This window comes from Pyxicephalus adspersus, chromosome 6 (genome assembly GCF_032062135.1).
Source record: "Pyxicephalus adspersus chromosome 6, UCB_Pads_2.0, whole genome shotgun sequence".
NCBI classification, from domain to species: Eukaryota; Metazoa; Chordata; class Amphibia; order Anura; family Pyxicephalidae; genus Pyxicephalus; species Pyxicephalus adspersus.
This window is the reverse complement of record NC_092863.1, coordinates 18,528,976-18,551,829: the sequence shown is the minus strand read 5'-3', so window position 1 is coordinate 18,551,829 and position 22,854 is coordinate 18,528,976. Positions and strand designations below refer to the sequence as shown.

The window sequence follows — 22,854 nt, the reverse complement described above, 5'->3', positions numbered from 1 at the left end:
CTAATAAATGTGACAGCCCTTTTTTCCAGCCATACAAGATGCGGAGTGGCACTAAAGGGCTGAAGATTTTATGTAGCGAGGATGAGCACTCCCGGACCTGTTGGCTTACTGCCATTCGACTGTTTAAGGTAAGTTTAAAAGGGCAAAGTTTAAACTGTGCTTCTTTCTCTAAATGATTAGTTATTCCAGCCAAGGAAAAGTTTCAGGCCTATAGGATTTAAAAGATATTTAAAGTGAACCTTGCTTGGCACAATATACATCTATAATTGTAACTGACATCGAAGAGTTGAAAATCAGTAAAAAGACAAATTCCTACTTATTGGTGCCCACAGATCCATGCATATTATGCATAATAGCCATTTATTGATATATTGTATGTTTTCTTCTTCTTTTTCTTTTTTTTTTAGTATGGGGCTCAGCTCTACAAAAATTACCAGATTTCAAGACGTGGCCCTCAACCCTGGACAGATCTCAAAAAACAGGTAACGTTATTTTCTCTGAATAACTGACTTGTTAATGCCTGGATGTACACTAACTATATGATTTGTCCGATACCCCATTCTGTATTGTACCAAGGACCTCTATGGGTTAATTCCCCCAGTTTATGTGAATTATTATTTTAAATGAATTATCCATGTGGCAAAAAATCTTTCATTCAAATTTTTTTACTAGAAATAATTAGAATCACAATCTATTGCAGCAAGTGCCACAAATATGCCAGCAGATAACATATAATGTAGGTTTTGTGTAATATGTACACCAATAAGTACGGGGGTTTTTGGCTGGAAAATACTCCCTATGCAGCTTTGAATGTCATGCATATATTCTTTGTAAGCATATGTGAGTGCCATACCCCGCAATATTTAAAAAATCACAAATGTAAAAAAATTCTATAACTGTAGTCCTGGTATTGACGATAGAGATCCACAGCTCTCATTCACTTAATTCTCCCCTTTTTTCTTCTTTACCAGTTTCTGAGCATTCACATAAAACAAAGTGCTTTGGCCAAGGATAGAAGGTGCATTTGTAAATAGATATATTGGGACTGCTGCCACCTGAACCTAAAGAGTCCCCTCTGTTCCTGCCCTGCTGATAGTGAAATGTGTTTGGCTGCTACAAATTAAAGTGCCTATGGCACATTGGGCCTGATTTATAAAACCTCTCCAAGGCTGGAGAGTATATACACTTTCAGCAGTGAACCTGAGTAATCCTGCAAACCTGGAATGGAGCTGGTCCTAGATTGAAAACATTTACAAACAACTTTTAAGAAATCCATTCCAGATTTGCTGGATCGCCCTGGTTTACTGCTGAAAGTATATCCTCTCCAGGCTTGGAGAGCTTTAATAAATTAGGTCATAAACAGTAGAAGAGATGAGCTTTAACACATTTGGCTCTCTCCTATCCACATGATATCTACTACTACCTTCCACAGATCAAAGCATTAAATTCCTTCAAAGCATTATTCATTGCAAGCTAGGCATAAACTATGTTGATGTGCACAGACTTTCTGCAGGCTATGAAGAGTTCAAAAGATCAAGATGATAAATTATTGTATCACCTTCAAATGGCTGATATCAATATCTAAAGTCTTAAGGTTAAACACAATTTTTTTCGGTCAATTTTATTTTAGACTCAAACAGCTTTAAATTGCTTGCCAAATACATGATACATGATGAGACATGATTTATTGCCATAAAATAATAAAAGTAAAGAAAAACTTTTATACTATTACCCCTTAATTTTTCCCATCCTCCCATACCCCCTCCTGTCAGATACCTGTTTTGCAGATCACTGGGAGCACAGTTATTCTTTAATATGGGTTGCACTCATACTATCAAATGTAAAAAACATTATGTATTTTCTAAACAGAAAGCACAACAGAAACTATTTCCTAAGAAGGAAAGAACTCATTTCTTCCGAGTGGAAGAACCACTAATCAGTTCTGTTTGTAAATTTCAGCAAGTGCTATTGAGCTTTGTTAACACCTGGTCAATTTACAGAAAAATAATGTTTCCTGTTCTGAACATAATGAATCACATTTTAAAAAACTAGACATTTCCTTTTAATGTAACTCATGGTTTTGTTTCTCACAGCATAGTGTCTCAGATAGCACTTTGGTGCCTATGGATTTTTCCGGATGTACAGGCCGAGTCATTGAGAATCCTTTGGAGGCATTGTCAGTGGCCTTGGAGGAGGCCCAGTCCTGGAGGGTGAGTACTGAATGACACCGGGAACCTAATAATAACTGGTTGTATCCTAACCACTACATTTTGGGCCCTGTATATCCTCTAAGGTTATTTTTTAAAGCAGTGAATGTGAGATTTACTAAATATTCACCGAACGAGCCATAAAGGAAGACCAACAAGCCTGAATAAAAGACAGCAAACTATATAATTAGTTTCATCTGTACGTAAAGCCTAATAATGAATTTCTCTAATTTGCTTACCTTTGTTCTTTGTTGTAGTCTACAAAAAAAACAAGGGAGCGGAGATAAATTGCGATCCTTCGGAGATACATTTAGTGGGAGTGTCACCCTAGAATAGGAAGCATTTTATTAGAGGATCATCAAATAAAAATAAAGAAAAATCACTGCAGCAACACAAATCGTTGTAAAAATTTACAGGAAGAGTGACCACATTTACTGGCAAATTCAGTTTATAGATACATTATATACAGTATCATTATGGGTTTACACAAGATCAGTATGTAATGTGGTGTCCATTGTCTTGCAGAAAAAAACAACTCACCGTTATAGCTTGCCAAACCCATGCCAAACTACCCCGAGCAGTTCAGGTAAGATAAAATGAGCTGGTGTGTTAGATGTAGATACTTCCAGGTCTCATAACTGCCAATATTTATTATATGCCCAAATCAAATCTGTTATGAATGCTGCAGCCAGACTTATCCATCCTTCCCATCACTCCTCTTCTGCTGCTTCTCTTTGTAGTTTTTTTGGCTTTATTTCACATTAGAATTAAATAAAAGCTCCTGTGCTTTGCCTTCAAATCCCTCCACAGTTCTTGTCCCACTTACCTTTCTGACCCGATAGAAAAATACTCCTCCAGCCGCTCTCTTCATTCCTCCAATAACCTAGTACTGACTTCCTCACTCATAACCTCTTCACATGCACGGCTCCAAGACTTTTCTAGAGCTGCCCCGACTCTCTGGAATGGTCTTCCTCTTCCTGTTTGGCTTGCTCCTACTTTCTGCTCATTTTAAAGAGCACTCAAAGCCCATCTTTTCAAATTTGCCTACCTATCTTCTTCTGTTTTCTAAAACCCTCACTACTTCCACCACTCCATACATCCCCTCCTATTGTGTGTTACTCCCCCACCTCCTAGATTGTAAGCTTTTTGGAGCAGGGTCCTCTCCTCCTGTATCACTGTCTGTCATTTGCAACCCCTATTTGATGTACAGCGCTGCGTAAAATGTTGGCGCTATATAAATACTGTATTATTAATAATATTATTAGTAATAATGATATGGTCAATGTAATGAATTCAAACAGGTGGGGAATCACCTAACAGCAGTTACCTACTAAATATGTCTATATATTCAAAACATGTTTTAGTTCCTATGATGTATTAGCAGTACATGCAAAATTTTACTCTGTTTTGTTAAATTAAACATTTTGATATTTGTCACTTCCCTCTCCCTTTCTTTGGGCCTGATTTATTAAAGCTCTCCAAGGCTGGAAAAGATACATTCTCATCAGTGAACCTTGGTGATCTAGCAAACCTTGAATGGATTTCCTAAAAGAAATTTGCCATTTGTTAGCAGTTGTTTTCAATCCTGGACCAGATCCAATCCAGGTTTGCTGGATGACCCAGGTTCACTGATGAAAGTGTATCTACTCTAATGGAATATACTAATTCAAGGCTGGCATAACAATCAACTTGGTTATGAAGAAGGGTGGGTGTAAACTCCCTAACCTAATATTTTACGCTTTGTTAGTACATATATATGTATGTAGTTTACCTATCGTATTTCTTAACAGTCATACACAAGACTCAGGCGTGGTACCATGGGCGTCTATCAAGAGATGAGACTCAGCGCCTCATGATGCAGCAAGGAATGGCAGACGGGTAAGACCAGAAAGCTTTGCCATCTTGTCATCGCTAACTGCAAATCTTTCTTCTAATCGCTCACTATAACGCCCATCATCAAAACAGAGTTACTGTGTTTACTATAAACACAGAACCACGTAATTTGCTAATGTTTTTTAAATCTTTATTATTATTATTATTATTATTATTATTATAGCCTGTGTATATATTGTGAACATCTGTTACCAAATACCAGTATATCCAGACTTAAGAGGGAAACAAAAATTACTATTGCAGTACACACGCTAGGGCAGTGTTTCTCGACCATTTTAACATAGGGAACCCCTTGAAATAACTTTAAGGTTTTAAGTTTCCCTTTTTTTGACAAAAGTCAGTGGTATCTGACCTGAGAGGCACAAAATGCTCTTTGCTCAACGAATCCCTAGCAACTTCTGGAAGAACCCAAGAGTTCCATGAAACCCTGGTTAATAAACACAGAGTAGTAATACCCCCGTTAAAGACCAAGCTTTTTCTAGGGCTGCCCCAACTCTCTGGAATGGTCCTTTTCGGCTTGCTCTTACTTTCTGCTTAAAACCCATTTTTTTCAAACTTTCTACCCGTCTTCTGTCTTCTAAAACCCTCACCACTTCCACCACTACATATTTCCCCCTTGGTAAGATATATACTTACACTTCTTGTGAGTGGTGTCTTAAAACCTTTATAAATTGGACCTTGACCTGGTCCCTCTTTATTAACTGTGGTTGTCGTGTAGTAAACCATACAAACACAGGTAGACTCTACAAATACGATACATACCTATGCAATATTGGGTTCAGACTCTGGTGCCACAACATCAAACCAAAAGTACAAACCACTTGGCTGATTTGCTTGGCAAAGGGTGCACCTATATATCATATCACATAGTTTCAGTCACTACAAGGTATAACAAACTTTCCAAGAAAGTATATATTCTTGCTGGTTTCTGGCCATACCTTCCTACTTTTTGAGATGAGAAAGAAGTGCACTTTTAAGTACAAAGTATGTAGGCAAAGGAAACACCCACGCCATGCCCCAGTTACCCGGATCACTAAATTAATACAAAAAAAATAATTGCTGAAACCCACAAATTCTTCTCACCTCGACTTTTCCTTTATACTAGCTTTTCAGAATGACACATGCAACAATATAAAGGTCACATAAAAGGTTTACTGCAAAATAACATGCCTGATAATAATATAGTGCTAGAGGTGTATACATCAGACCAAAAAGATGGACAACTGAGAAGGAAAGAGGGACTTGGTTCTAAAATCGTTCGGTTCTAAAGTCAGTGATGACATGAAAGTCATTAGGAGGACCCAGTGGAAACTGTAGGAGATTGATGCTTCGGTGTCAGTTAACCACAGATTTGGGGAGACCATATTTTTGTAATATGAGAATGTAAGATATAGGGTCACAGTTAATGGAAAATGTTACCATTAAGTGGTAAATTGAGCATTGAAGTGGAACCGAATTTAAGTAACACCAGTGTGCAAATGGCTTCCTAATTTTCCTCAATTTAGGCATGAGGTCAGAAGTTTGTTTTAAGGTAACTGGTAGATTTACAGCAATCCAGCAAGCCGTCCTGAGCTGGCGGGATTCAAAGGCTGTCAAATGGTCCATCACAGATTACTAGAACCTGTACTTGAACAGCAGTGTGTTCATTCAGCTTAGAGATTCTTGTAAACCATGGAATGGGCCAGATGGCCTTACCAAAACAAGCGTCTGTGCGTCTGCTAACAGTACGTGTTGGTGGGGATTGGTTTGATAAAGAGTATTATAAACTATACGAGTCATAAGTGAAACATGTAGTCTGCCACGCTAGTCTCCTTTTGAAAACATCAAGTTCTTGGATATTTTGCTCCCTATCAGATGAAAAAGAAAAATGCCCTAGAAAGAAAGAAGTTAAAAACCCCCAATGGCCATAATCAAAATCAAACTTAATATCAGTCTGTGCAACAAAAAGAAAAGCTGACATGGAGACTGGGAAACCAGTATACCTTTTAACTATCAAGGGGTCCAAGAGATGATTGGCTTAACATAAGATAAAGGAGAAAACCCTTTAGATCCGTTAACAAACGTTACTAATTATTCTTGACATGATTTAGGTCTTACATATTGACATCCAATAATTGTCATAACACATACTACCTCTGCTGAAAGACAAATTACAGCACTCTGAAGGTACCTTTACCCTCAGGTTATTATTATTACACAGTATTTAGGTTAACTGAGATCTGGCAATAGAAAAGTGGACAAAGAGATAGCAAATTGTTTCAATTATTCTAGTCACTGGTAATAGCATGAAAGAGGACATATCTTTTCTTCTGACAGATACTCTCATACATACTGACAGATACTCTCTCTTTGCCTCCCACAGAGTTTTCCTGGTGCGAGAAAGCACAAGAAATCCCAAAGGATTTGTTCTGTCATTGTGTCACTTACAGAAGATAAAGCACTACCTCATCCTACCGGTATGTGGTTGACCTCCAGTGCAATTGGAGAACATAGTGCAATTGTGCACAGCGATTACAGCACTGAAATAGCCGTATGCTGAATTAAAACCAACTCTGATAAGAATTTATGATATAACCATGGAGTTAGTTCTTTCTGCTAGATAAGAAGTTTGAAATGGTTTCAGCAAGTTTAATGGAAACTCTTACTAAGGAAAACGCAGTAAAAGGCTGAGATTACTGACATCCTTCTGAAAGTGATAGCTACCTGGCTGTCTCTGGCTTTGAGTCATTAACATAAAAGGAGGAAGCAGCTAATGCAATCAGATCAGTATAACAACTAGGAAGCTTGCAATATTCAGCAGTAGCAGCCTGCAAACTTTTTAATTTTAATGCACACTCAATCAAAACTGCATAATTACTGAATTGATTTTAGATTGGAAATTGCAACCAAAGCATACCTTGTGTTACAATATAATCCTAGTATTGCTGTGATAATATCAATAAGTATAAATTATACCTAAGCTAGCTAGCCATACATGTAGCGCTTTCAATTCAATCTCTGCATTGCTTAAGTCATTGCCAGAAACCAAGTGATCTGCAACCCACAATTTCAAATGACTACTTTATCTTGATTGAAACTGGGAAATAAAATCACAGCTTTAATATAGTTTATTGAGATTACACTAAAAATGGAAAAGAAAATATGGCAAAGTCTTTCAAGTAATCTGATTTTGTTGTAATTACTGCAATTTTGAATTTATCAGTAAGTTTTGTTTATCTGTTTAATATTTTTTTTGGTTGAGAAGTTTTATGTAGTTAAGGATTTGTAGGTGAATAATACTTATTTCGTAAGTGTGCATAACACATACAGAAAAAATGTGTGTTAGGCAACATGTTGCAGCCAAAGATTATAGAGCTTTGCTTGATTAGAACTGCCAATTGTTCAAACAGGGGAAGAGCTGCTGCATAAAGGTAGACGCACGTCTAGGTGCCTGTAATTTATACTTTTTAGCAACTTTCTTGACAAAGTTTTTTTTTTTTAATTCACTAACACATGACTGAGTATTCAAAAATCGGAAAGCAAACTGGTAAAGTAAATCAGTCAGCTTAAGTTAACATTACCTACTGCTTTAGTAAATCATCCCCAATGACTACCTGGCTCCTGAGACGTGCCCAATCCCAAGTTACACCCTTGCTGATATTTCTGGACGTGCCTTGAGCAACATCTGAATCATGTTATGATGAATCAGCATTCTAGACCTAGAACATTTTAGTCAGCTTTCCAGCACATCAAAGTGTGATTAACTGGGTGTATTTAGACTTTTAGGATTGAACGCCTGTGATGTTTAAGATTAAAACAAAACCTGGTAATTTAACTTATTGTGGAACACAGCACTTTTGTAATGGCCAGCATTTTTATTACTCTATTTTTTCTATTGAAGAAATTAGGTGAAATTTATAATTAATTATAGTTAATGAATACTCTAATGTGTTAGTCGATTTGGCTGCAACCCTAACTATAAAGAGTTCCACCACCACAAGCTGCTACGCTAAGCAGACATCTGGTACTCACAAGTAGTCAGGGTTTTTGGTGCTTGCAGTTTGTCCTACATACCCAGGGAGCTGCCTCCAGGATTACTCTTGGACTGAGACACCTTGGGGGTATTGGTTCCACAGACCTAAGCTTTGGAAGTCCTCCTAGGCTCTACCAACACAGAGGCTTCCCCTGTTTCGGAGACAGCTGCACTTTTATTCATAGCTAGGTGCTCCAGTGACGTCCTAATATTCTGGTCTGGAAAAAAGGAAAGAGTGCCTGGCCCACCCATTCCTTCTGGGACACTCCAGGTCTGGATCCCAAATAAAAAACTGCAATTTTGCAGCACAACATTTAAATACAAACTTATCCAAGCCCAATATTCTCTTTTCCAGGTGAAATTGGGAAAGATGCAAAGAAATCACCCCCAAAACTGGCTTTACAATTCTCACATGTACTTTGTGGTGTCTGCAAGTACCTGTGTCTTCGAACTGATCACTAGGGAGCCACTTTGGGTTTCACCTCTGTCTCGGAATAGGTTATGTTACACAGAGCACAAAGTATCACCCTTAACTTTACCGGTTAATGACAGACTGTCCACTGTTATTGTAGCAGCTTAGTATGAAGATGAGAGTTTAATAATAACAAGAAAGAAACTAAGCCCTCGTGTACTGACTGGGCCTAAGACCAGGGGTGCAGTCGTAAAGTCGTAAGTGCCTGCCCCACTACACCCCTGCCTATGTGTCACTCAAAGGGGAATAAATTTCCCCCACAGTAACGTCATGTTACCAGAACCCGTCCACTGTCCTGAGCCTGCAATTCCATATGGGGGACATGGTCCGCAGCTCTGGCTGGTGCGCCCTCCCCAGGCAGGGTCCTTTTCCTGACCCTATGGGGTTGGAGCTGCCAGAACCGCAGACCACCAAAAAATCCTTTGCAAAATAGGAGTGGACACCAGTGCTCATTCCCAAAAAAAGTGAGGGCCCAGCTTTCCCAAGTGTGCTCACCTCACTACACCCCTGCCTAGGACTACAAGGATAAATTTGAAAACTACCCAAGGTACTTGCAGCCATTTAGGGCGCCGCTAACTCATAGTGGATTTTGGAAAGCTACATGAAGTTTAATTTAAAGAAAAGTAAGAAGCTTTAAACTTTTATTATAAGAGTTCTCATTATATTCTGTTTATTTTCCACTCTAGTGTGAGGAAGATGGAAAACCCTACTTCTCTATGGATGACGGACAAACCAAATTTGTGGACCTTATCCAATTGGTCGAGTTTCACCAGATCAACCGGGGTATTCTCCCTTGTATTCTCAAGCACTATTGCACTTGTGTAGCACTGTAATTGAGTCCAGAGTGCCATGCTGTGAAGCTAGAGCAAGACTCTTGAAGGAAACAGATTGACTTTAGATGGATGTTCCACCGACATGAATGATGTTCCACTATATCAGGCTATTGGATGAAAGCCAGCAAGAGTCCAGTGCTGGTACTGGAAACAAAAACACTGCAAAACTGTTACTGTAAGCCTATTTTAGTGGAAACAGTTCTATCGGGAAGCACTCAAACAATAAGCTATGCCTTTTTTCTTTTCCTTCTAATGGTACAGACTGTCTTGTGACAGCCAGATGACATTTGGTGGCTAAATTCCAGTGGAGGTGGAGCTTTCCATAATCCCCTAATGCCCGCTGAAAGATGGCAAGAGAAGGGCATCCGAGCTGTCCTGGCAAGAAATGTCAAATTGTACATCTGTTTGTTGAGCACACTGTACTGTAAATATCTACAAGGCCAGTTCACTGTCACATATTTTATGCAAAAAAATCCTAACCATATATTTTTGCCTTCTATTTGCTCCTATTTTTGTACAGACTGCTCTAACCTCAATCTACTTAATGAAGAGAGAAAAAAAAAATATTTATATGTACCCAAAGGTGTCACATTAATAAAAGAGACAAATGTTCACTATATAGGTATATGAGCACTGTTTGGACCAGATTCATTACCTGGTATCAACAAGCTAATAGATAAAATGAGTTTGCACTGGTAGATTAAGATATTTATCTTTGGTATAGTACTGACAAGTAACTGTTATACATATAGGTGCTATACACAGCGTTCCTAGTTTGTTCCATATGTCCTCTGTAATATAATAAAACTTTGTAACGTATCCGCTTTTTCTGTAAGGCATCTACAGGCTAGAATGGGAACCTGAGGTCATGACATTGGTCTTGAAAGTATACTTTAATAGGCCATTATGAGAAACTGGTGGCAGATTTTAATTCCACTAGTGGGTCAGATTGTCTAACACTGGGCAATCACATTAAATTTAAGTGGACCTGCTTGGATCTTCCTGCTGAACCAATATTGTACCCATTGCCTTGATCTTGACTTGTGTTTAAAGCCAGCTGGTTCTTCCCCCAGTGATGCCTTCAAGAGGGCAGTGATGTGAGAAAGAGCTTTGTTGGGAACTAAATATTAAGACCATATTGGATGGTCTTAATATTTAGGCTTGAACCCTGGCTTTGACGTATGGCTCAATGGTGGCAATATTGGTGAAGCAGTGGTATACCTGCTAAGGGATATATATTGTGTAGGCAAACACTGCTGGATTCCACTAAGCAAATAGAATGGGGTTGTTTGATTTTGTCATTTTTGTCAGGTCTAGGTTCATCAACCACTTTATGTGGCCAAACATGAGGTCAGCTGACTGCCTGAATATACTGAATATATTCTTTCATTAATAGATTTTTTCTTCCCTGATAACAAAGACATATTCCAAGATGACAATGCCAGGATTCTTTTTGGGTTCAAATTGTGTGAAAAATTGGGCAGGGAACATAGGACATAGTTTTTACCTATAGATTGGTCACCACCCTAAACCCCTTAAGAATCATTGGGATGTGCTTGAGAAGATTTTACACAACAGTCCAACTCTCCCATCATCAATATCAATGATCCAGGCAAAAAATTAATACAATGCTGCACAGAAATAAATGTTGTGACATTACATAAGCTTATCAAAATGATACCACAACAAAAACATGCTGAAATCACAGATCAGGGCCACCCATTGAAATATTAGAGTGTGTAAAGCTTTGTACACACTTCCAATAGTTCTGGCCAGATAATCGGCTCAGGGCCGATATCAGGCGAGAATCTGAAGTGTGTACAGCGTGCGTCGTCTTGGCGGTTCCACAGGCGATAAATGACGAACGATGGTAATGCAAGTGAAGGGGGGGAGAGCACAGTGGAGTGCTGCTCGGTCGCGCTCCCCTTCCCCTCTGCATAGAGCAGAAAGGAGCTGTATGTAAAGCATCGTTCATGCATCTTGGAGTTATTAGTCGTTGGAAAAGATCGTGAAAGATCCTTTCCAACGACTATAATTGCAAGTGTTTATGCGGCTTAACACCAAGCATGGGTGATATGTTTTGCCATTTTATGTTCATTGAGCAAGAAATATTTGTAGTTGTATTCTGATATATCAGATGCAGATTTGCTGTATTGTAATGTTCCATTACTTGATATAATATACTATATAAAATCCTATAAATTACATTTCCGGTATAATATGCTCTTACTGTTTAAAACCATTTTCTGCTGTGTTGTAATATGCACCTGCTGGGTTATATAACCGTTGTTATTGTTCTTTGGTACGTTATATATGATGCAGTACTGCATCATGATCTAATGGGTTTGTTCAAGCTTAATTTAATGTATTGTTGAAGCTTTGTATAATGTTTTGTTTAAGCTTCTGTTCAGATCTAGAAGTAGAAATCGAGGCTATAACTATATATAGATATGATATGAGACACACCAAAAGCATAATATTCTTTTGTTGCTGTGATGTGACTTTACATACAGGCAGAAGACTAAGCAGCAGAGTCTGCCAAGGTCAGCAGTAAAATCTAAGCTCTATAATTATCCAAAACTAGCAATAAGAGTTGTGCTAATGAGTAAACACCTTATTATAGTATTCTATGAGAGGTAATACTAGCAGCAAGATGTGTGTGGCCTTTCAATGAACATTTTAACAATCCCAAAGGCAAGCTCTGAGCTTTAATTCTTGCAAGAGAGGAATCAGATGGCCTGAATAATTAAAGCTTTCCATAGCTGGAGAGGATACATTTTCATCAGTGAAGCTTTGTGATCCAGCAAATCTGGAATGCATCTAGTCCAGGATTCAAAATATTTGCTAGCAAATAGCAATGACTGAAGAAATCCATTCCAGGTTTGCTGAATCACCCAGCTTCACTGATGAAAGTATATCTTCTCCAGCCTTAGGGAACTTTAATAAGTAAGGCCCCGAGACTTACAGCACAACAATGTACAAGGAATACTCTGATACTTGCAGCATATAGAGAATTCGACTACAATCCAAAGATTTACCATTTCAGACATTTGTAAAATTCGAACAGCCTTTGCCAATCTTTGTAACATGTGAGCAAACCATGGAAGTGCCCTATCACATAGGATCAGTTATACTATGCTGGGCACTATTGTGATCAAAGACCATTTTTATTAATATAGTAAGTCACTTTAGCTTTTTACTACAAGCCATTTTATGCACCAAATACATCTGTACCATCATTTCTACCAGGTGGCCCCTTTTCAACACACCATACATATTTTTAATGCCCAACTAATCCCAGTGGGAAGGTCAACCATTTACTACCATGTGACCAAGACTTGATTAGCCAAAAGAATTGGGAGGCCCTGTTTGTGTCTCTACATTGGAGTTTTGAACTTATGAAGTTCTGTTATATAGGTATTAATAATAATTTGCACTGTTTAACACGATTGCTTTAAAAATTTGCGTTACCTTTAGTTTGCTTGAGGTTTAAAGCTCTCATTACCAACCCAGGATTTTGAGGATCTGGTGTTCCCTGTCCTATTGATATTTTAAAGATCAAAGGAGCTTCCCAAGTTCAACAGAAAGATGTTTGTGGATGTCTAAGTCTGGCATGAGACTTAAAAGGATTGCTAAATTATATGTATTTAATTATTCCACTGTTAGAAAATAGAGCTGGCTGTTTGATGTTAAGACATCTCCAAAAAACCTTCATATATTGTGGTACTTACAGATAAGTCTTGCAATAGATGGTGTCAAAGTGCATGCATATACAACTAGAAAGCCTTTGCTGTCCAAAAGGAACATTTGGAAATATAGACAAAGATATGGCCTTTAGAAATGCTTTGGACTAAATAATCAAAAGTACAGTTGCTTGTCCACAGTGACAGTAGAATATTTAGTGCAAACCAAAGATAGCATTTTAGGGAAAAAATCCATATAAACTGTGAAGCATGATGATTTTTTTTGTATGATTTAAGGTTGCTTCACAGCTTCATCATTTGGACAGCTTGCAAGCAACAAGTCAACGATTGCATTATTATCAAACAATTCTGTGCTATATCAAAGTGTACTTGATAAGAAGATGAGGCCATCAGTCCAAAAGTTGAAGTTCATGCCCAAATGATCAGGCAAAGCACACTAACAAATGTACGAAGGAATGGCTCAAAAGAAGGGTTATGGACTAGCCTAGTCAAACCCCTGATTTAAAACCCATTGAAATGCTTAAATTTAGGAAAAAATCAACATCTCGTATCTGACGTAGGTTTGCATAGGGTAACTGCCAAAAACTTCATTAAGTCAACTTCAGACACTTGTAGAAAGTGTCCATGAAAAGTCATTTCTGCTTATGCAGCCAATGTTGTACTTTTTTGTTTTTTTACTAAAGTATACAAATTGATATTCTTATTGAAAAAATAATGAAAGAATTACATTGTCCTCGTGATTTTATTCAGGTAGATCGCATTTATCTGGAGGCCTTGTTTAAAGGAAGACCTATTGTTTCTATACTGTACTATTGATTCTATACTTTTGGATTGGATTAAGTTATTTTCACTGGGCCATAGCTCAAACAACTACATCTATTTAATCTGAATTTACAAAAACAGTCTACAAGTGTACATAAAATGGTTTTCTTTGCTTTGATCATTTCTAAATTGTGGGTTATCCACATTTTTAAAATTTTGATTATTTTGAAGGTAAATAGCAATAAATATTTCTGGAGTGTGTTTAGGAAGGAATATTGACTAACAGATGCAGCCAGTCCTACTTTTATAAATGCCAATTGCTTAACTTAAATTCTTTTAGCTAACACAGGTGTTCCAACATGCAGGTTATGCTTACGGCTACACAGCAATTTTTAATCCCACAATTGCACAGGTAATATCTCTTCTGCTAATCGCATTTTACCATGGTAAACTAAAGGGAAACTTGTACAGGGAAAATATTCCTGTCCTGCTAAACTCTGTTTTGCAGTTTTTTTTGAAGGGGGAGGCTGATCCAAAGGTAACTTAGACTTACTCTGCTAAAAATTGATATAAAAACATTGATTGTTTACCTGTTCCACTTGCCCACTTCTATAACCAGCACATTACTGTATTTTCCTTATTTTTACTACCATTTGTCACCCATGCATTGTCACTATTGCCCGTTGCTTGTCTACTGCCACCAATGCCCCTTTTCTGCCCATGTATTGCCATGATTGCCCTTTGTTGCACATGCATTAACACAGTTTCCCCAATTCCAGCAAATCATTTATACCACGTATTAGAGGTATTGTACTAAGTACATGGATTACTCCTGTCTTTTTCTGGAGAACCCAAACTGTTGATATCATTTTATGTTTGAAAAGATAATGATCTAGATTGGCAAGCAAGGCACACAGAGATGGCGTTTCTTTTTTTTAGATATTATCTCACAAAGGTCAGATTGCAGAATTGAAACAAATATAGGAAACCTACACCTGTAAACTTTTATTACATGCCAAGTCCAGTGATGTGAAGCACACAGTAAAAAAAAGTGCTCTAGTTTTTATAAAGCTTAGTCAGAATTGTTTCTTAAATTAGGATTTCTTAAACAAAGTCCAAAGTTTGCTAAAAAAAAAGATGTGAAAGAGGGAGTACCTGATGTAGTAAAAACTTTATGAGCAATCAAGGTCAGCCTCCTGTAGAGGCAAAAAGAGATTTTTTTGCAATACTCTGAATCCACAAATGTGCACCATAGCTCCAAGATGTGTGAAGTTGGGAGGCCGCAAATCAGTCCTCTCCCTTTTTTACCACTAATTAACCTGACCCTGTTGCTTCCTTGAGAGACCCTTCATAGACCTCAAAATACACCTGGGCCCTGCAGTTCTGGTTTTTACAACCCTCAAGATGTCCTGTTTTGGGTGTTCCTCTTCAAAGGTAAATATTAAATCAGGATAGGGGCACAAAAAACTTTGATGGCACAACTATCTGCTAATAATAACCCAGCTCAATGCAAGGCTCTGCATCCCCGTACTAGACTACTACATGGGGAGCATATCCCCTACAGTGTTAGAAGGGAAATCAGGGCCATCATTCTATATCGCCATCCTTTACTAAAGCAATCTACTAAAATCATTATAGCTTGAACACTGTCTACATAGTGAGCATGGTTTCCATGGCTAAAAGTAGAATACGTTTTGCATTTAGTAACAATACTTTAAATTCTTATTTCATGTTTCTGTAAAACATAGGAGAATGAAAAGAAGAATTTGTTAAGGTTAGTTTGCCCCGTTAGCCATATTAGTGTTGCATCCCATTTATTTAACAAGAAGACAAAAGATACCACATAGAGTGGAGTTTGTGCGGGATTTTAAAGGCACATATCCTCAAAGTAATGATCAAATCAATCTTGATTAAAAAAAAATATATATTTTAATTACAATAGTATTTAGTCCATAAAAACATATACATTTTGACAAGTTACAACCACATAAAACATTCTTAGTATATCCATATAGGTTGTTCCAATTGGGATCCTAGTACAATCATCAATTCACAATTTTACTCAACGTGTTTCGCGGACATTTAGCTGCTTCTTCAGGAGTTATTACTCGATGCACATAAGCCAAGTATTTTTGCTTTGAACAATTACAGTATAACAATCCCACTATGTTTAGTACAAAGGGGATCACCTAAGCACATTGGAATACATCTCATCTACAAGGACTACATATCAATGGGCTGGAGATCATTAGGGGTGGGGCTAACACTTGCTGGTGGGGTTAGCAATAGGATTGGTGGTAAGTAAGAAGGAATGTACCAAGGGGCAGTGGATGCCTTCTTTGTACATTTAAGGGCTTCCAAATGTTGCCTCTAAACTCTCAGCTTAAACATTTGTTTTTGCTGAAAGTTTCAGTGGAATGTTTGTGCAATACTATTTCATACATTTTGGTCTGTTAAGTACACTACTGTGCCTTTTTTTTTTATTCCTGGCAGATCGGTAGGTAATTTATTCTGCACTTACAGGATCTTTAAGGGTACAAAACATGCTGAACTCTGCATACATTGCGGATATATTTTTTTTTGTCTTGACGCTTCGAACTCAGGTGAACTTTGTTACAAAATTGCCCTGGGTCACTTAATGATACAAAGGCCATTATTTTCACTAAAGAACAGGATTATATAAAGTTATTTGTATGACAGCTCTTTAGAAGATGTACTCGTGGCCTCCCTCTCTCTGACTTGTCATCGTCCTACTTTGCTGTGTGCTTCCCTGACAAGATAATCTTGTAATCCTTCTTGTCTGGTGCGTATATAAGACTAATAAATGGTTAGGACTCTGTATTGTGCTTACATCTTATTGAGGTGTGTACGGAGCTGGTACATCCGGCCATTTTTATGTAAATCAGCCCTATCTTTAGTCTTCCTGCTAACAGGTAAGAGGTCCTTTGGTGTTGGTATTTCTCCGGAACCAGGCCAATGAGATAAATCTACATAGTACTTTTAGCTGGACGTTAAGCAGGGATTCCATAATGAGTATAATACTATAAGTAATGTATGCCCATTTATCAGACTGGTTAAAGGTTATTGTCTAGTGGTCAACCATTGGTTGTCTATGGTACCCACAGACAACTTTCTCTACATGTGATAGGCAGACCATATAATAATTTGTTTTTTTTTGGGTATGTCTGTGATAAGGAAATCTGTAGGCTACCATTAAAGAGCAAATGTATTCAGCACATTTGATTGGATGTTATGCTTATAAATTATTTAGGCAACGCAATTTAGGTTTTAAAATAGACCCCTCTATCATGGATACATTCCTGATTTTTTGTAATACTCTTAACAATTCTTAAAAAAGATTAAGTTTAACTGATTAGAAAAGCAGCAATTATTACTACAGGGCTTTCAAAAATACATCCAAGAAACATCAAAGTTTCCAAGATATCTCTTATATCACTCTCCTTTTCCTGCCACCAATTGCCTGGAAAATAATACCAGTCGTACCTTTAGATAACCCTAATCAGCTTTATTTCATTTCTTCTTCTCTCCTTAGCTATTTTTTTTTTTTACAATTTTATTAAAATTATTTATAAATTTGATGATATATTTTTCAGTGTTGTGTTACACTTGCACACATTTGTAACATAAAATACCATTTTTTAAGCCAAAACTGTTAATTTGCACATTCTCCCGTCAAGTTTCCAAACTACCAATGAATTGCATATATTTAGATGTTATCCATTTTCCACTGTGTCCTCAGTGGGTATCAGACAGAAAACAAATATTTCTACAGATATACTTTATGAATAGTTTTTTAATCCATCAATCATTTGGAAAACTGAGAATGTTTGATTATATTTTGTTACCAACTTTAAAATCAGATTGGGAAGAATGTATATAGCAACAGTATCAAAATAGTTGGTAAGCAGTGCTTGGAGGCCATTCTGTGTTTTAGACTCCGGGCAATTTATAGCTGCGTAGGAAGTAAGAATTGTATATTAAAAAAAAAAAAAAATCAGTGATTTTTCATTTTATGCATGTATTGTTTGGATATACCTGAATAGTGGGTATGGCACACTGTAAACTATGTATGGAAGGAATACAGATTTCTGTAATTCGCCAATACAGAAACATATGTAAAAGTAGAATGTATTCTAGGAAAGCAATATCACTTTAATAATTGAATAATTTTTACTTTAGGGATACTTTCTCTTACATATCTAAACTTTATCGATATGTGAGATGATGTGCCTCACATGATGATGTTTAGGTAATAAGTTGCTTAGATTTGATAACATTTAGAATTTATGCCGAAAGATTCTGAAAAAAATTGAATCTGGGATTTATAATTTTTCCATTGGCTCTCTCATTCCTGTACACCTAGTCAAAAATATAGGTTGTCAGGCTAGAGGGTGCAGGCCATTTATTCAGCCCTGAAGGCAGTTGTAACTAGCACGTAATGTTTCCTACCATGAAACCCAACCTGTTTTAGTAGGGTGTACCACCCAGCACTTTTCAGTGTACCCACTGTTTTTAGTTGGTTACTGAAAAGTTGGGTTAAAATACAGAAGACACCACCCGCCTACAGCTTATTCCCACCCGGCTTAAAACCAAGGGGCTTGATTTCTTAAAGCTCTCCAAAACTGGAGATGATATAATTTCATCAGTGAAACTGGGTGATCCAGCAAAGCTGGAATGGATCTGGTCCAAGATTCAAAATATTTTCTAGCAGAAGAAATGCACTCCAGGTTGGCTGAATCGGCCAGCTTCACTGATCTCTCCAGCTTTAATATATCAGGCTTGGGAAAATACTGAAGGGGTGTCCCTTTAAGTTCATCAAACCTTGACACTATATATTTTTTTTTTAATATAAAATAAGCTCGGTGTTTTTCAGAGTGTTGCAGGGAGAGTGTTGTGTCCTGCTGTTCCTTCTGATATATTATTGATACAAGACACTTACAATGCTCATTTCCATTCCTAAAAAAAGGATTACTTTTACTTTAAAAAAAAAACAAAAAAACAATTTTTATTAACATGTATTTTTAAAGTGCTGAGATATTACGCAGCACTTTACAAAGTCCATTGTCATATCACTGTCAAAGGGGCTCACATTCTAATGTCTCTACCATAGTCATATGGCTCCTACTCTTCCTTTTTTCCTTTTTTCCTTCCTTTTTTATCCTTCCCCCTTCTCTCTCCTTAAAACAGAACAAAGTAGTTTGTTCGACTGTCCCTGGATATTATCTAATTGATCAAATATTGCAGAGTCTCCTAGATTGTAAGCTCTTCGGGGCAGGGCCCTCTCCTCCTGTGTCACTGTCTGTATCTGTCTGTCATTTGCAACCCTATTTATTGTACAAAGCTGCACAATATGTTGGCGCTAAATAAATCCTGTTTATTAATATAATTAATAATAATAATGTCTGTACAGGGCTTTAGACAGACAACATTTTCCTCCTGTCTATCGGCTACTTATGTCTTTTTCCTAATAAATGTAAACATTATGCAGTTTTAAAGGCTTAAGTGCAATAGATGTGGAAAAGTTGGACATGTGCACATATAAATTACATTAGATTCTAGACTGTTCAGAGATAATCCACACCCCAAAACTGTCTACTTTCCTCCCTGCTTATCACCAATAACTTTAAGTATGATAAAGCACAAATGATCCCTTTATTTATTAAGATTGCTATAAACACTTTATAACATAAAACTAAATAGCCTGCTACTTTACAAAACTAAATTTGCGGTGCTGCTGACATCTCGTGGTAATTTAGAGAACTACACTACCACATTAGTAAAAATGTTTTGGCATTTGTATACCCATCTGACCATGGATTTCCTTGTTTATCCCTGGAAATTTGGGTTCTTGGAAATGTCAATGTTTTTCACAAATTGTTGCAGTAGTTTTCTATCTCCTACACATGTTCTCTTGACTTGAAAACAATAAAAGGTACATTCCTTCCCCTTGGCAGTGTCAGTAGACATCCTCATAAATTAGTTTAAAATATTAGCTAATTTGCATATTTTGTGGCATCTTTTTAGAGAAGAGCAGACACCATATTCAAGAAAAAGGCCTACATTTTTTTTTTTTACTAAAATCATTTCTAAGGCTCCCTAATATTAATGATTGTAACTAATCATTCATTTGAATTATGAATATATAAATAATATTGGTGTAATAAATCAGACACAGACATTTCTGTAATGTTCATATACTCCATGGTTGTGAGATCTTCCTTCCAGAAACCACTTGGCGAAGGCAATAGCAAATGGGTGGAGGTAGAAATGGAAATCCATCAATATCCCACAAAAGTCAACAAATCTCCTCCAGCAATATCCATGTAGATAAAGAAAAGTCAGAAGTATAAAACACTTCCATTCAACGTAGACCTGCAGGCTAAAGCTTAGCTAACATTAGACATACTTACTGACTTTTAGCATTTCATTGTCTGTCCTGAAGCAAAATGTCCATTGTGATCCATCCACAGTCCACCAACTTCTACTCTACTGACTCCGTCAAAGTCCAGACTCTCTCCAGACGGGGGCGCCGTGTTGGAAGCAGTTTTGTCTACAGACAGCAGTTCAGACATGTTGCAGACTGCAATAGTCCTTCCCTTGACATCACTGCACTGGGCCATAAGATACCATAAGGAGTGGGCCGCAGGGTAAAGTCCAGCCTGATGGACCTTTACACCAGTGTCCAGAGGCAATACCCTAACAGTAGTGTTAATGAGACTGCACATGGTCTCATCAGAGAAGCCAAAAGCACACACATCAGCCGATCCCATTTATCAGCAGTGGTACATAGGAAAAACCACAGATCCCCTTCCCTCTTAGGTCTGTTTTCATGGTCCACTCACAGTGGCTGTAAGTTCATTTGTAAACCTTTTCTCTCTAGGTCTGTGTGCATGGTTCCTTTACAGAGGCCAATAGCACATACAGGTTGACAATCAACAATCCGACCAACGATAATCCAGTTCTTTCAGTTTTCCAGCATGAATTTCGGATCGCATTTTTATTACAGGGACTGCAGTACACTGTTTGGCCACTGATGTTTTAATGGCACTGTTCTGCAGAAACAGCCGTTAGTTCTTGCTTACTACACTAAATACACGTTGAGACGTCCCTGCTGCCTGCTCCCTGGAACTGTGCCAGATGTTCGCGTTGCTGCAAGAGAAAAGCTAGCCTGTGTGTGGAGGCGAGTATATTTTTTTTAAAAATCCAGAATTTTCGAAAACCCGGCACACCTCAGGTCCGGATTTTTGATTGTCAACCTGTACATCTATCTATACATGGGCAACACAAATACCAATAAACACGGGGGCAGCACAACAAAATTTCACCCTGAGAGAGTGGCACAATACCAACATCTACAAGAAGATCCTTGTAGATGTCTTCTGTTTCTTTTCATCTTATATAATTTTCTTTCCCTTTTTTTTTACTTGGTCTGTCCTATTTACTAACATCCATACAAGATGGACCACCAGTTCCACTTTAGTTCCTCTTGAGAATCACCAATCATCAATAATTCTAAATACTAAATAAAGCAGCACCAAGTATTTATGTGTGTTGGGTTTATTGATAGTTTATTGTACTATCACAATAACTAAATGTTCCTGTTGTTACTAAAATGTTGTGTAAATCTACGAGCTCTGGAGACTTATATAATATATACATCAAGTGGAAAGTTTAAAATTACTATTTTTGTATATACTAATAAATTAATAAATGTAGGGTGCTTTGGTAATAAATTAAGATAAACCCATAAAACAAGGAAGTAATAAATAGCTCATCAGTCCTTCGATGGGGTGGTTTAGTTTTCCATTTAGTATAATTTTCTTTCATTCAATTCATGTTCACCTGGTGATCCTGCAATCAGCACACTTCCTGCCCAATGCTGACTTACTCACTTCATTGTATATGTGTGCCAATGCTGAACAGCTTCGTTATCCTAGGCTGATCTTCAGGTTTTAAATACAAATAAATCTTATCTTAGTTTGGTGTGAAATAAACTACCAGGTAACTACATTTTTATATTGTATTGTTCTGCACTTGCTGAAAATGTTCTAAGTCCGAAGAAAGAAAACTAATACAACTGTCCCAAAAAAATTATTATTAAGCTGCTATATATTAAGAGATTGAACAGCATTCACCTTTGGAAGACATAAAAGGTTTGAGGACTATTAATTTAAAGCATCTATTCATATTTTATTTGCTCCAATGCAATTAAAGCCAAAGGAGTTTTAAACTATGTAGAAAGGTGATGCCCTCAATAAGCAATAGAAGAAAAAGTAGCTGGATGTGTTCATTTAACATAAGATCTAAGAGACATATGGACAATCTTTAGAAGAGGTATACTGAAAGCATCTGACAAAAGCTAATGTCAAATGAAGATAGAAATATGGATGAATTTCTGAGTGAAAAATGATGGGCTGAATCAAAATCTCTCTGACAACTTGTGTCAATGTCGCCTCAGGCCATAACAAAGGGCATTAAGGACAATTCATCTCAAGGGTGTACCGTTTGATTCTATGAAGGCTGCAACAATGGAAAAGCACTGGGGATTCTGCTGTGAATATGTTATTGCTGAAATTCTTAGAAACCCATGGAACTAGTATGTGATCCAACTTGAAATACCAGTTCTTGGTGGTTCTGACCTTTAGGACAACACATTTTATTTTACTGCTAAACAAGCAGGAGTTCCTGTTCAATGAACAGTAGAAATGTTGAAGGTGTTCCATACTTTTTTATGTACGCTATAACCAAGAATGTTTAAACAAATATGAAGTTCAAGACTATCTTACAATAGGATGAAGCTACAGAAGCCCAAATTATTCTTTTTAGCCAGGAACACAGTAAAACATTTTTTCCAGTGTGCTAGCAATCTCTAGATTTTCCCTGCAGTGTTCCCCTACAAGTTTGTCATTTGTGTATAATGTGGCAGATTTTGTGTCTGTGTAATGTAATG

The 22,854-nt window shown here is 37.3% G+C and overlaps 1 protein-coding gene across 2 annotated transcripts in view; it reads left to right on the top strand.

Moving 5' to 3' along the window:
* Nucleotides 1-10,236, top strand: part of GRB7 (growth factor receptor bound protein 7) — a 79,606-nt gene extending 69,370 nt beyond the window's left edge. For both annotated transcript variants that reach the window (XM_072414836.1, XM_072414837.1), the window contains 7 exons: nucleotides 30-128; nucleotides 408-482; nucleotides 2,094-2,210; nucleotides 2,733-2,793; nucleotides 3,998-4,085; nucleotides 6,463-6,556; nucleotides 9,271-10,236. In XM_072414836.1, the coding sequence (XP_072270937.1) occupies nucleotides 30-128; nucleotides 408-482; nucleotides 2,094-2,210; nucleotides 2,733-2,793; nucleotides 3,998-4,085; nucleotides 6,463-6,556; nucleotides 9,271-9,417 (681 nt within the window). In that variant the 3' untranslated portion in view covers nucleotides 9,418-10,236. The remainder of the gene's footprint in view (nucleotides 1-29; nucleotides 129-407; nucleotides 483-2,093; nucleotides 2,211-2,732; nucleotides 2,794-3,997; nucleotides 4,086-6,462; nucleotides 6,557-9,270) is intronic.
* Nucleotides 10,237-22,854: the final 12,618 nt, after the last annotated feature.